Source organism: Oryctolagus cuniculus, chromosome 1 (assembly GCF_051225735.1).
Source record: "Oryctolagus cuniculus isolate XC-2025 breed Fujian yellow rabbit chromosome 1, ASM5122573v1, whole genome shotgun sequence".
NCBI lineage: Eukaryota > Metazoa > Chordata > Mammalia > Lagomorpha > Leporidae > Oryctolagus > Oryctolagus cuniculus.
The window spans coordinates 16,482,657-16,498,095 of record NC_142867.1 but is presented as its reverse complement, the minus strand read 5'-3'; the positions used below and the strand labels follow the sequence as shown (position 1 = coordinate 16,498,095).

Sequence of the window (15,439 nt, the reverse complement as noted above, 5' to 3'; positions counted from 1 at the left end):
AATCTTTAAAAATTTAATCAATAATATGTGTGGCTCATACTTTCAGCATACTTTATGAAAGTACACTTTTCAATAATGAATTTCTGATATTTTACTTTGTCACCACCTCACAGCCATTGTTGTCCTCCATGGAGCAACCCTTTTCATCTGTGGTCGCCTCAACTTAGGCAAAGCCAGGAGGCTGAATTGGAGGCCACAGGGATCTACACAGTAGTGATTCCCATGCTGAATCTCCTGATCTATAGTCTGAGGACCAAGGATGTGAAAGCATCCTTCAAGAAACTGATACAATTCAAATGTCCTTCTGTGGAAACATTTTCTTAGGTGGACAAAGGGTTGCCAAAAGTGTATTTTAAATGGTGTGTGTTTGGGTGGATGTGGAGAAGGTGGGAATTAGAGAAATGTTTTAGGAAGAGAAGGATTGTGTGTTATTTTTGTTGTTGTCTATTTTGGTCTATAATGCCATAACTTATACACATTAATCAATAATTGAAATAAAACTAACCCTTGCCCTCTCTTTTCCTACCTACATTTCCTTAGAGTGTATTTGTGCAAAAGTACATATCTTAAAATTATTTGAGATAAAACCAATATTTCTAATAAAGTGTATTTATAGATTTGTAATGAGTTTCTTATGTGTTGATATGTATCTGAATATAATTTTAGTCATTTTCTGGATATTATATTGAGTCATTCTCTATTTTGTATTAACTTTTTCCTGTGAGGTTATAACTTAAGAACGTTCACAAATTTTTATTTACAAAATGGAGACAATATTGCTCTACTTTTCTTTCATAGTCCAAACAGTTCATATTAAATTCTTAGTACTATGTGATATAACTGATTAGTAAATTATCTGATTTTTTTATATTACTTTTACCTTTTGCTTTCCACTTTGTTTAATTTTTGCTTAAATAATTGGAATGGATTATATAATAGAGGTCATACTCTTTTGGTGTTTCATGTTATTTTTAATTTCTTTTTCCTGGTAAAAATTGTGTTAAAGTTTCACTACAATTTCTAAATGCATTTATTATTGAATTGGCTTTTTATTTACTCTGAAAAAATACCACAGAGTTGGTGTTTTAAACCATAGATTTTATTGTTTCAGAGTTCTGGAAAGCAGAAGCTGCCATCAATAAAACTGGGCCCAAATCAAGGTGTAGACCCCCTTAGGAGGTTCTAGGAAGAATCTCTCTTTCTTTTTACAATCATTAACCCAATCATATCTATAAGCATCTTAAATAAGGTACTATTTGTAGATTCCAGGGATTAGAATCTGATAATCGTAAGGTCCACTTACAAGTTTATGCACCCATCTTTTAAATGCCAAATCATACCATATATTTATGTTATACAACTTCATGTTTTAATATACATATACAATGTGGAAAGTCATCGCATTCAGGATAATGAAGTAACACATCATATAGCACACTCATAATTTTCTTTGCTTTTCTATTCCTTGTGGTGAAACATTTAATTCAATCATGGGGTTGAAGCTGTTGCATACCAGGTAAAGCCGCTACCTGCAGTGCTTGCATCTTATATGGGCAGCAATTCAAGCCCTGGCTGCTCCACTTCTGATCCATCTCCCTGCTATGACCTTGGAAAGCAGTAGAAGATGTGCCAAGTCCTTGGACCCCTGCACCCACATGGGAGACCCAGAAGAAGCTCTTGACTCCTGGCTTTGTATCAGCCCAGCTCTGGCTGTTGTGGACATCTGGGGAGTGAACCAGTGGATGGAAGACCATTCTCTCTCTCTCTCTCTCTCCCTCTCTGCCTCTGCTTCTCTGTAACTCCATCTTTCAAATAAATAAATAAATAATTTTTAAAGATTAAATCTTTTAGGTGTTTCAGCTATAAAATACAGTATTTCAAAGTACAGTCATAGTATTTTTTTTTTTGACAGGCAGAGTGGACAGTGAGAGAGAGAGAGAGAGAAAGTTCCTCCTTTTCCGTTGGTTCACCCCGCAATGGCTGCTGCGGCCGGCACACTGCGGCTGGCGCACCGCACTGATCCGAAGCCAGGAGCTAAGTGTTTCTCCTAGTCTCCCATGCAGGTGCAGGGCCCAAGGACTTGGGCCATCCTCCACTGCACTCCCGGGCCACAGTAGAGAGCTGACTGGAAGAGGAGCAACCAGGGCAGAATCTGGCGCCCTGACTGGGACTAGAACCCAGAGTGCCGGCACCGCAGGCGGAGGATTAGCTATTGAGCCGTGGCACCGGCCGGTCATAGAATTTTTAAAGGATTTATTTATTTAAAAGTCAGAGTTACTGTATGAATTACAAGATCTTTACTAGCATTCTTGGCTTCTACCCATTGGATGCCAGTGTACTGCCTCTCATTTGTAATAAGTGAAAATGTCTGCAGACATTGCCAGATCTCTGCTGGAGAGCAAACTTCCCACAGGTGGAGCCACTGGATACTGCTTTAACCTAGGAGAGCCCTAGTCTCTTCCAGTAAAGCTCCAGTATTGAAGTTCCCTACATTTAAGAAGTTTACTCATCTCCTTCACTATGCTAATGTTAGTCAGACACTAATTTGCTCTTCCTCCAGAATCCAAAACGTGCCTTTAACAGATCACAGATTTCAGGACCTCAAGCTCATGGTAACTTTCAGTTTAGTGTGGATAACCATCAGTCTCCTCATCACAATAAGTTATCGGTGTGATTCTCATTTCTAAAGGCTCACTGTCATGTTAGCAAAAAGAAGGTTTGCTTTTTATTCAGCTTCATGCACACAAGATTAAGAATTGTGCTTCTCTTCCCTCACAATGATACATCACAACTCCCCAGTTTACTTACTGAGATAACCCAGGCACGCTGGGTACTTCTAGACAGGTGTAAAAAGCAAACATTCACAAATCATTTTTTCATCATTTTTGGATACACACACTGGAACATACACACACGTATTTTAATGTGTCCCCATGTATATATATGAAATATTAGGTACAAAATTTAATTAAATGGTAAGTTTATTTTGATGCAAAATCTTTGGAAGTCATGCACACTTTTTTTATAAAACCCATTTTTCGTGAACTTTTTAAGTACCTTTCTCTCTCTTGTATGTGTATATATATATATATATATATATATACACACATACATATGCATGCCTGTGCTTCTGTGTATGTATTTACGAAATAATATGCATACCTCTGACTTAAAAACTGAAGAAATCAACATACATCTCTAATTCTCTTACTAATATTATCTTAGACTTCCCGTAAGAATGTGCATTCTTCTATTTTTGTGAATCTCTTTGCAACCAGTAGGGAAGTGTTCATGACCAGTCATCAATCAAGACACATGGAGCTAGAGGTCAAAAGCATGACAGACAGCTGGAAACAGATAAATAACTGACATTACATTGTTTTGAACATTTGCATCCTCTCTCAAATTTCCTACATCCACATTTTTCAAGTAATATCAGCAAAAATTCTTGTTTATATTTAAGCCATTGTAAAATCATATGCTGCTACATTCAAGCAAAAGATGACTAACACATCTTATATATGTCCTCTTTATTAATTAATATTCAAGTTCTTTGTTCCGTGAAGCTGATTCTAAGACAATTTTAGGCATATATCCTCAGATGTAATATGCATTTCCAACTGTACTTATCTTTGTTTATTAGGCTATATATGCTTTCTAAACCTCTTTTTCAATTCCCCATTTATGCCGTGGACTTTCCCTTGTAAATTATTGTATTTTCCCCTACTGTCTCTCATTCTTTATACTATTCTTGACAAAGTTTTTAATGCACAGTTAAGGTCAGTCTCCCCTTCTCTGCTTTTGACCTTGAATGATGCCTGAAACAAAATATTCACAAAGTAAATATAAGTGTTGAAGAAGATTTTCTGACATAGTATCGCTTTGTGTGACTAGAATTTAATTTGGATATGGATGCATGGATAAGAAGTTAGACTAGCAGTTGAGATTCTCCTTAGGATGCCTGCATCTCACATTGGAAAGCCTGGCTTTGAGTCCCAGCTCTGCTCCCAATTCCAGCTTCCTGCTAATGTGAACCTGGAAGACATCAGGTGATTCGGTTAGTTGTGCTCCTGATATCCCTGAAGGAGATCCAGATTGATTTCCTGACCCCTCGTGTAGGCCTGGCCCAGCCCCAGCTGCTGCGAGTATGTGTAGAGTCACTCAGCAGATGAGACTTCTTTCCCAACTGTGTGTATCTCTGTCATCAAATTGATGCAATTAAAATTAATATGCATGCAAAATATCACAGTACATATTGAGTTATTAAATTAGTCATTATTGGTTTTCCTTTAACATGTCGACTCTGAAGATCTAGTTCTCACTTGTTAGATATGAATGCTTTGTTTCTTTTTTTGTCATTTTTTTATTTTTTATTTTTTAATTTTTTTGACAGGCAGAGTGGACAGTGAGAGAGAGAGACAGAGAGAAAGGTCTTCCTCTTGCCTTTGGTTCACCCTCCAATGGCTGCCACAGCTGGCGCATTGCAGCCAGAGCACCGCTCTGATCCAATGGCAGGATCCAGGTACTTATCCTGGTCTCCCATGAGGTGCAGGGCCCAAGGACTTGGGCCATCCTCCACTGCACTCCCTGGCCACAGCAGAGAGCTGGCCTGGAAGAGGGGCAACCGGGACAGAATCCGGTGCCCCGACTGGGACTAGAACCCGGTGTTCTTGTGCCGCAAGGCGGAGGATTAGCCTAGTGAGCTGCGGCGCGGGCCCACTTTGTTTCTTTTCAATTTATTCCACTGTCAGTTGACATAGAATATTGTGAAAATTATTTGATAAATTATTTTGAGTTGGATAAACCAAATTAAAAAACAAGTGCCATAATCTAATTTTACACATAGTAATTTATCATGTTGAAAGCCTAAATATATTTCCTTATAGTAGTCTCAACATGTAGAAAAACACATTACCTCATTATATTTTGTTTAATAAATCCCTGAGTGGAATTGTTTAATTGTTCACATGGCTTTTTCTTCTGGGAATTTGGATATATGAGTTTGAGTTCCTGGTATCTTTTGTAAGATCAAAAAGTTGATCTCAAAAGCCTCAAAGCAACATATAAAAGAACAGCTTCTACTAAGCAATCACAGCCTTCTTAAGGGAGGCACAAAATTCTTCTGTCAATGTAGAAGACCTAGTCCAAGGGATTATGATACATATTGCAATGGATTCATTTTTGTGTTGTTACTCTGTAAGTGCTAACTTTAATTTTGTTCTGTGGAAACTGAACTGAGATATACTCCAGTAGAGTAAGAAGGTGACTGGAAGGAGGGTAGTGACTTTGTGAGTATTCTCAACAATTCTAGCATATTACAGTTGGATAGGATTTTATGTGCATGTTTCCTTCTATTCAGTTATTTTTCCATCCAGGAAACTGATGTTTTAAGGGTAAACATGCCTAGAATACATTTTTTAAGTCTTCAAATTGTTTCCAGTGAAAACAGTGACAACAACAAGTAAGCATTTGTAGTACATGATATTCTTAAAATAATCCTCATCATTATTATAGAACTTATTGCACTCATGTTTTGGATCTTGCTAATCTTTTGTTTTCTGTAGTCATTTCCCTTCCACTGATCCATTTGGCTTTCATTTTTGATTTTTGTATCCTTGAAGTTTATTTCAGTTCTGAAGCATGTGATGTCCTTGAAAGAATATTACTACTAATATTTCCTGCATTAAGTTGATATCTTTGTCACCTTTAATTCTGTGTTTGAAAATAAGGATGTTTGATAGAAAAATATATTAACCAAAGAAATGGTTTTTCCTCAGTGACCCAGATCTCAATATTATTTAAGCATTGTTTTTAAAGATGAGTCTTTTCCTTCAATGCCTACTTTTTAATAGCTATTATTTATAATCACATAACAGAAAACTACCAACAAGAACTCCCTCTAGCCTTCATTTGCTAGCCACTTTGTATAATCATGTCTTCTCCCCACCTACACAGCAGAGGCCATGGCTCCGTTCCTTAGTTTTTAGTCGCATTTTATTTTATTGCATATCTGGAAGCATGGATGATATTCTAAAGCACAGCATTACCTAGGAAGAGTACATGGTAAAAGGAGAAGCAGGTCAAGAAAGAAGCCCTGAGAAAGTGCTACCATATGTGCAGGAAGTTGACTTGGCTCATATTGAGATTAGCAAAGATCAAACAGGCAACCAAGAGAGGTAGGGATTTTAAGTTTTAAAGGAATGTATTAACACATACTGTACATATTTATGGCTCACAGTGTGACATTCAACACATGTAAATAACATGTGTGATCAAACCATTTCCCCTCCCTCACATTATTGTTTGACTTGAGCCCTGATGCACCTATTTTCAATTTACTTATAAATTACATAATAGATTATTGTGAGCTTCAGTCACCCCACTAGGCTGTTTGAACTTGTTCCTTATAGTAGAAACTTATTCTTTCTATCTAATTCTGATTTGGTACCTTTAATCTAATATATTCCTATCACCCCATGCCCTTCCCAAGCTCTAATGATTACTCTTATGCTTTCACATTGAATTTTAAGAAGATTTATTGATTTATGTATTTGAAAGTCAGAGTGACAGAGGGAGAGGGAAGAAGGGAAGGAGAGAGAGAGAGAGAGAGAGAGAGAGAGAGGGAAATACCTTCCATTGACAATTTCACTCCCCAGATGTCCACAATATCCAAGATTGGGACACGCCAAAATCAAGAAATTCATCCATGTCTTCCATGTAGGCTACAGGAGCACAAGTGCTTGAGTCATCATCCACTGCCTTACCGGGCTCATTAGCAGGAAGCTGGATTGGAAGCAGAGCAGCTGGGACTTGAACCAGCACTTTGATATGGAATGCTGGCATTGAAAATAATGGCTGGACCTGTTTCACCACAATGCTGACCCCATTCAGACTTAATTCTTGCAACTTCCACATATGAGAGAGAATATACCTTTGTCTTTCTACATCTGACTTATCTCACATAACATAATGTCCAGTTCCATCCATTTTGCTGCAAATGACAGAAGTCCGATATTTTACATAGCTGAATAATATTCCATTGTATATTTATAACATGATTTCTTTATCCATTTATCTATTGTTGTTCACCTTGGTTTATTTCCAATATTTATTGTTGTGACTAATGCTACAATATGCATGGTGGTGCAAGTAACTTTCTAATATAATGATTTCATGTTTTTGGATTGATACCCAATAGTGGGATTTATCTTTCAAGTGGAAGTTCTTATCATAGTTTTTTAAGGACTCTATATTGTTTTCCGTACTAGCTGTACTGCTTTAAATTCTTATGTGGGGATTTAAAGAAAGAAGTCTATTACATGGTGCAGGGAAATAAAGGTATCTCACATATTTAAAAGTATTAAAATTTGGTATCTAGGATGCAGTTTGCAATTCTGAAAAAGAAATAGACTTTAATTAAATTGCCAGAAAAAAATCCTATCTTAGTAGGCTGAAGTGAGAATGTGCAAATCTGAGGAGATGCCTATAAGGACACATCAAAATGAAACTAGTGAAAATAAAGGGAAGTGGATGATACAGGAATATGCTTTAAAAATGAAATCTTTTTCAACATTCTGCATTAAAAATTAATGCAGAAAAATTAGTGATAATGGTATAAGTGATTTAATTGACCATAGGATGACCTGATGAGAAAATTGAGGGTTTTCATGTTTGTTATATTTTTGTTTAGCAAAATGTAAATTACTTTCCAGGAGTGAGAAGAAAGTGGAATAGTAGAGTATTAAATAGAGTAGTAAAGATTTGAAAGTGAAAGTTTGAAGTAGCTATCACATGAAGGAAATAGTTCTGTGAGGTGCTGATAAGTTATATGTTGTGTACATATAGGTACAATTTTAAATTGTTTATCAGTTAATAAAATAATTAAAACATTGTAATTGATACAAAAGAGACAAAATAGTATTCACAAATAAATTTATAGAGAGATACGAAATATTTTTCCCACAGAGGTGAGAGAAATCAATTGTCTTTACAGTAGATAAAATACACGTTGTGGACAATATATTTGTATTGGGGTATATAATTTACAGAGTAGCACACTACAACAAGAATAATGAAAAGAAGAAATAACTTAGAGGAACAGGTGGTAAGCATATTTCAAAGTGGTTTTTTACACTTTTTCACCATAGAGAATCTGGAAATATTTTTTGGTATCAATAACATACATATCTAGATTGAATATATTAAGGTTGTAAGCATGAATATTTCTCTAGTTTAATTCATAGCTTGGATTACAGATAACAGAGAGAGGGAGAGGAGAGTGGGAGAGGGAAAGAGAGAGAGAGAGAGAGAGTGAGCATACTGATGCTGTAGAAAAAATTATTTAACATTTATAATTTCATGAGAGTGATGATATTATTTTCATATTATGGATGATGAAACTGAATAATTTGGGCAGTCCAAGATTTTGAAACTGCTGAGAAATAGCTAGGACTCAGCCTTTTAAGTAATTCAGAATTTTTATATCTATTTTATCTATAGACTTCAAGCAAGTCTGAGCTCCTTGGTTCTTCAGAGGGAAAGCCATGCGTCACAGTGAGAAATGTAGACATTCTGCTCCTCCATGCCACAGGGTTTCTCCTGGAACTGCAGTGTTTTTATCTATTGAAGAAATAAGTAAACAATATGAATGAAAACAGGGAATCCGCATTTAAAGTTTAGGGTTAGCAAGAATTGAAAAAATTAAGGATAGAGCCCTGGATTCTAGTTTGCAAATTTTCTTGTTGGTAGTTTTATTTAATATGAAAAAATAGCTTTGAGGAATACAAATGGTAAATTACTGAATTGATTTTAAAAATTGAAAAACTATTCATTAAACTACAATGACTGCAGACATGCCTAGTTGCTATTCAAATGTCAGTGTGGATTTAGAATGCTCTTCTGTTTATTCTTGAAACTTTACTTTGTTTTTTCCTTTTGTCAGTGCCCAGGTTTTGTTATCATTCCCATTGTTGCTCTGTCATGACTCCAGAAATCCAGATGCACCATAGACAATGGAGTTGGAGAATGGCACGGTGAAGACGGAATTCATTCTTCTTGGATTTAGCAACCATCCAGAACTTCAGAGTCTTCTTTTTGCTGTGTTCTTTTCCATCTACTCTGTTACCCTGATGGGAAACCTTGGGATGATTTTGTTAATCACAATCAGTCCCCATTTGCACACCCCAATGTACTTTTTCCTCTGCCTTCTGTCCTTTGTAGATGCATGCTACTCTTCTGTCATCGCCCCCAAATTACTTGTGAACCTGTGCTCTGATGAGAAGGTGATTTCTTATAATGGCTGTGCTGCACAGTTATACTTTTTCTGCTCCTTGGTTGACACAGAGTCTTTCCTCTTGGCTGCCATGGCTTATGATCGATACATAGCAATCTGCAACCCACTGCATTACACAGTTGTCATGTCCAAGAGAGTTTGTTGCCAGCTTGCAATTGGAGCATTTCTGGGAGGCACCACGAGCTCAGTTATTCACACCACGAATACTTTCTATCTGTCTTTCTGCTCTAAAGAAATTAATCATTTCTTTTGTGATATCTCCCCACTCTTCTCTCTGTCCTGCACTGACACTTACATGCATGACATTATCCTGGTGGTGTTTGCCAGTTTAGTGGAAGCTATCTGTCTCCTAGCAGTTCTTCTTTCTTATATCTGCATTATAGCAGCGATTCTTAGAACAGGGTCTGCCGAGGGAAGAAGAAAAGGCTTCTCCACTTGTGCTTCTCACCTGATAGTAGTCACTATTTATCATGGTACCCTGATCTTCATTTATTTGCGCCCCAGCACAGGTCATTCACTGGACACTGATAAAGTGACCTCTGTATTCTATACACTGATTATACCTATGTTGAATCCACTGATTTATAGTCTAAGAAATAGAGATGTCAAAAATGCCTTTAGAAAAATGATTAATTTGGGCCAATGCTGTCGCACCGCAGATTAAGTTGTGGCCTGCAGCACCAGCATCCCAAATGGGCCACACTTTGAGTTCGGGCTGCTCCACTTCTGATCCAGCTGCCTGTTAATGTGCCTGGAAAGGCAGTGGAAGATGGCCGGAGTCCTTGAGCCCCTGAACCCATGTAGGAGACTCAGAGAAAGCTCCTGGCTCCTGGCTTCAGCCTGCTGCAGCCCTGGCCATTGTGGCCATTTGGGGAGTGAACCAGTGGATGGAAGATCTTTCTCACTCTGTAACTCTGCCTTTCAAATAAATAATTTTTTTTTAAAAAAAGAAACACTATTAACTGAAAATTGTTTTCTTAAGATGTGGTGGAACATGCCTGATAGTTTGAACAAGGTCAGTTCTTAACCTTTCATCCTAACTGCTGGAAAAGTAAATTTAGCATAGACATTCCCAATACGTGGGTGATGAGGCCTCAGCCACAGAATAGGACCAGGTCGTAACATTAGAATGGGGCCCCCTCACTTCACCTGTGTCTCCAATATTTTAAACTTGAAAATCCACTCCCTATTGAATCCCCTACATTTCATACTCTTACTTCATTCACCTTCCCACCCTAAACTTTTATCACAATTACTTTCAAAATGTATAAGTCATTGATATATAAAAATTCCCTCTTGGTGAGAGAAAAGATATGCAATTTGTTCATCGTGTTTGTACATTGATTTAAATTTCCAAGTAACTGTGTATACATGGGAACTTATCTTTCTGAATCTTATACTAAAATTCTTCCTCAAACCTTAGCATCTATGTTTTTTGTTGGAATGCTCTGCTAATTTCAGGTGATAATTCATATTCTAAATATCACTGGAGTGTTGTTTTTCTTTTAAAGCTCTCATTATTTTATATTTTATTTTGCAGATATTTGTGTCTGTTGTCTTTTGCCAGAGTTAAATTCTTCATTATATAACTGTTGTCTCTGTATCATGGTACCTTCCACATTGCATTTATTTATTTATTTTATTATTCATTGAGGTTGATGTTTTTCAAATGTTTATATATTTATTTGAAAACAGAGTTACATGGGGGGGCAGAGAGAAAGAGAGAGAGAGAGAGAGGGAGAATCTTCCATCTGCTGGTTCGCTACCAAATGGTTGCAATGGGCAGAGCAAGGCCAGGCTGAAGCCAGGAGCCAGAAGCTTCTTCCAGGTCTCCCACAGGGGTGAAAGGGTCCAAGCATTTATGCCGTCCACTTATGCTATCTCAGGCCCATTAGCAGGGAGCTGGATTGGAAATGGAGCAGCAGGGATTTGAACTGGAGCCTATATGGGGTGCTGCCATTACAGGTAGTGGCTTAACCCAGGACACTGCAACACCAGCCCCTCAACTGTATTTCTTGAGGGATCTTTTTATAAGCTAAATATGAAGAAGTTTACATTCAATTATTTTAGTTTAGATTGCATGCTTCCAATATGTAGAAATTATTTCTCTTTTAGTGTTTTTCATTCCTTCTCTAGATTGATTCTGTACTCAAGAGTGACTATTATAAGGTATTACCACATACAATTAAAAATAATTTTTATATACTGACTATATTAAACTGTGGCTTATAAAACATTTTCTTAAGAATATGTGGAATCTCAAAAATGTCTTCATTGTGTGCAAATAGGTGACATTTCTGAGGTAAGTTATGTTCTAAAACCATGGATAAGAAGTGAAGCATGGGCCGGTGCCGTGGCTCACTAGGCTAATCCTCTGTCTTGCGGCGCTGGCACACCGGGTTCTAGTCCCAGTCAGGGTGCCAGATTCTGTCCCAGTTGCCCCTCTTCCAGGCCAGCTCTCTGCTATGGCCAGGGAGTGCAGTGGAGGATGGCCCAAGTGGTTGGGCCCTGCATCCCATGGGAGACCAGGATAAGTACCTGGTTCCTGCCATCGGACCAGTGTGGTGCGCCGGCCGCGGCAGCCATTGGAGGGTGAACCAACGGCAAAGGAAGATCTTTCTCTCTGTCTCTCTCTCTCACTGTCCACTCTGCCTGTCAAAAAAAAAAAAAAAAAAAAAAGTGAAGCATATGAATGGTGGAATTGTAAAGTAGCTGGTTGGTGGAGCATGGTCTGCAGAGAAGTTATGTTTGGAACTGATGTTTACCGAGTGTTAAACTCAAAGCTGAGGTTTAATAGTAGGAGAGAAGGTAAACTAGAGTGGAAAGCCTTTTGGTTAATCTAGGTCACTATTCCATTCACTGCAGGGGATGCATTTTTCCAATTTGGGATTTGTCTATACAGGTCAATGGTGAGGTAGGGCAATGACTACTGTGGACTTTCAATAGTGAAGACTAGAATGATATCCTGAGACTGATAGGAACTAAATGCTTTGTCCTAAATACTGACCAGGAAATATGCTGTAACATGTAGGGGTTTATCTCAATAGTTCCTTTGTAGCTAAGGGTGCCGTTGCAGCTACCCCATGGGAAAGAGCCACAAAGGATAATGTAAGATGAGGCACTCTGAGATTAATTATTCAAACTCACTTCTTGGAAATGTGTGATCTGGGACTCAGATCAGTTAGCAAGGTTGCACACATCTGTCCTAAACACGGTCATGGTATGGTCAGCATGAGTAGCTGTGGGGAAGTTTCTATTCAGTTCTAATCCTGGGTGAAGACCGAGTCAGAATAAAAGTCCCAAAGTGGCTGTATGGCCATTTACAAACCTGGCCTGTGGCTGGGATCTACAGCTGCAATGTCATCAAGTAGATGAGCAAATCCTGAAACAGACAGAACGTGGAGCCTGGAGGCTACGTTTCATGATGATTTTAACAGCACCAGGAGGTTCATCACCATAGTTGGCTCAGTGTGAGCTCAGAAACCCTCCTGACCAATATCCTGTGTTTCTATATACACCGGGCAGATGGACAGATTAAACCTGTGCTAGAGATGAGGAAACTGAAACCTAGCTATGATCACACAGCTGACAAGTCAATGACAGACTGGAACCCATGTATGCCTCACTTTAAAGTCCAAGCTTGTATCTTAAACTTTCTCTCATGTTCATCATTTTCTTAAAAGAAAAAGAAAAAGAAAAAAAATTCCACAACATGATGGATTCCTGACACTGTGTAAAGACTATTAAATCAATTTTGTCAAAGGGAAAGATAATTAAAAAATAACCAACAAATCCATTTTTCCTTTCACACATGTATATGAATGATGGGCACTGAAGTGGATTTTATATAACACAAATATGTTTAATTTGTATAAATATGAATATATTCAATATATTTCCAATAAAATAAATGGAGTTTAAAAGTGATTTGGACAATAATTGAAAGGGCCTAATAAATGATGTATTCTATGAAAATATGTTATTTGAGATTTAGAGGAAATAATATTTAAGAGAGAGGAAAATACTTTAATGTGTTTTAAACTCTGATCATTCAGTAAGTAATGACAAATGATTGTTTTCATATATTGTTTCTTTCCTATGATATTATGAATTATCTAGTTCTCAGCAGACTTACCAATAAATGAGATGTAGAATAGTACTTAAAAAGTTTGTGGAAAATATAAGGAAAAGATGTTTGCTTTGGCATAATTTTTTTAAAATCCCAGGAACATAAGAGGTCTTCAAAGAGTTAACCAAAAATGTGTATTAAAAAAACTGCATGGATTTAAAAAAAATATTACTAGAAAGAAGCTTATATTTTAATTTCTAATTTTCCATAATCCTTTTGAAGTACCCTTGTAAAATTAAGGTAGAAGAGTCATATGAAAAACTTTTATAACCCTCCATATTCTTTTCATGAAAACAATCTAAAATAAAATGAATAATTTTGAAAAACTGAAATTCTATATATTTCATTACATAGTTAATTGCTTATTGATTACAATGAGAAAATATATGCAATTATACTAATTAAATTATATATTAAATATATTAATGTGTTCTAATGTCCAACCACTCAGAAATCATCACTTCTAATGTTCTTTTTCGAATAGAACTCCAGTTTATTCTTCAGATACACAGAGAGAAATTATAAATCATTATAAAGGAACTATCAATACAAATACTATTTTCCCACCTCAGTATAGGAATATTCATGTTAATAACTCTTCCTTTACAACTAAAATTTATCAGTTTTTCAGTTGTTTTTATTTTAATTATAATCTAACTACTTCTAATTCCAGAAACTCATGAAAGGAGACAGGTGCCTTTAAAGAGGGTTCAGATCCCTCTCCATCAGCTTCTGCATGTGTAATTTCTTTGCAGTTGTCGAGAGCACCATATCTGTCCTGCAGAATGAGAGCAGGAAGGGAAGTGCACAGCCTGGTGCTACAACTCTGAGGCGCAATAAAAACCTGGAGCTGCCAGTTCTTGGATGACTGCTGATAGAATCGAGGCAGACTGATGAGAAATTGATGTAACAGAAGTTTGTTATATCAAATGATCCATATTTCTGATGATTTATTTCTACCTAGGACACAAGACAAGAAGAGTTACAGGCAGATCCCATCTAAGGCAAATCTATTATTGTAAAAGGAAAGGGAATTTTTTTCCTGATTAATATACACCAGTTTTGCAGGGGACATTAATTTGTTTATTTTTAATTGATATCCCAGAGTCATGTACAATAGACAACAAAGCACAAATAATGGTGAACAAGATAGGCGAGGATGCTTTGTCTATGTAGATCTTGAATCTAAGAAAGGAGATTTTCTCTTTATTCTTATTAATTTACTACTTATTCTAAGAGTAACAATGGAGCATTTATGTGCTGATACTTGTGTACAGGAGGAACATGACTAAGTTTGATTCTTTAAAACTTCCTTTTGGCAGAGAATCTACACCCATTAAACTTATTTTTATTTTTATTTATTTATTTTTTTGACAGGCAGAGTGGACAGTGAGAAAGAGAGAGACAGAGAGAAAGGTCTTCCTTTGCTATTGGTTCACCCTCCAATGGCTGCTGTGGCCTTTGCTCTGCAGCTGGCACACTGCGCTGATCCGAAGCCAGGAGCCAGGTGCCTCCTCCTGGTCTCCCATGAGGGTGCAGGGACCAAGGACTTGGGCCATCCTCCACTGCCTTCCCGGGCCACAACAGAGAGCTGGACTGGAAGAGGAGCAACTGGGACAGAATCCGGTGCCCTTTCCGGGATCAGAATCCCGGGATGCCGGTGCCGTAGGTGGAGGATTAGCCTATTGAGCTGCAGCACCGGCTAAACTTATTTTACTAAGCTGGAAACTGAAGGAGGGTATGTTGAATTGTTAAGGGAAAAGGGACTTCCCATAGCCCTAGCATAGAAGTACAAAAAGACCTTGTCAGAAACACAGCACAATTAATCTGTTTCTGTTCTTATTAGTTTAGAGGGAAGACCAAAATTTCCACTGCCTATGCTCAGTTTAGGTGCAATTGAAGTAACTGAAAATATCTGGGAGGTTGTACTGGCAAAATTATAGGAACCTGTGCCAAAGTAATTGTACCTGAATTTTAATACTCAGAATCCTTAACTAATTTCAGATGGAAAGCCAGTT

At 37.3% G+C, this 15,439-nt stretch overlaps 1 protein-coding gene across 1 annotated transcript; it reads left to right on the top strand.

Annotated features, from left to right (window-relative positions):
- Positions 1–9,011: 9,011 nt before the first annotated feature.
- Positions 9,012–9,956, top strand: LOC100341328 (olfactory receptor 5I1-like). The gene has a single exon (XM_002708911.1). The coding sequence runs from the start codon at positions 9,012–9,014 to the stop codon at positions 9,954–9,956; it is 945 nt and encodes a 314-aa protein (XP_002708957.1).
- The last annotated feature ends 5,483 nt before the right edge of the window (positions 9,957–15,439 follow it).

Bases quoted from the DNA above. Each gene is read 5' to 3' on its own strand.
- LOC100341328 (XM_002708911.1), top strand. From the start codon at position 9,012: ATGGAGTTGGAGAATGGCACGGTGAAGACGGAATTCATTCTTCTTGGA.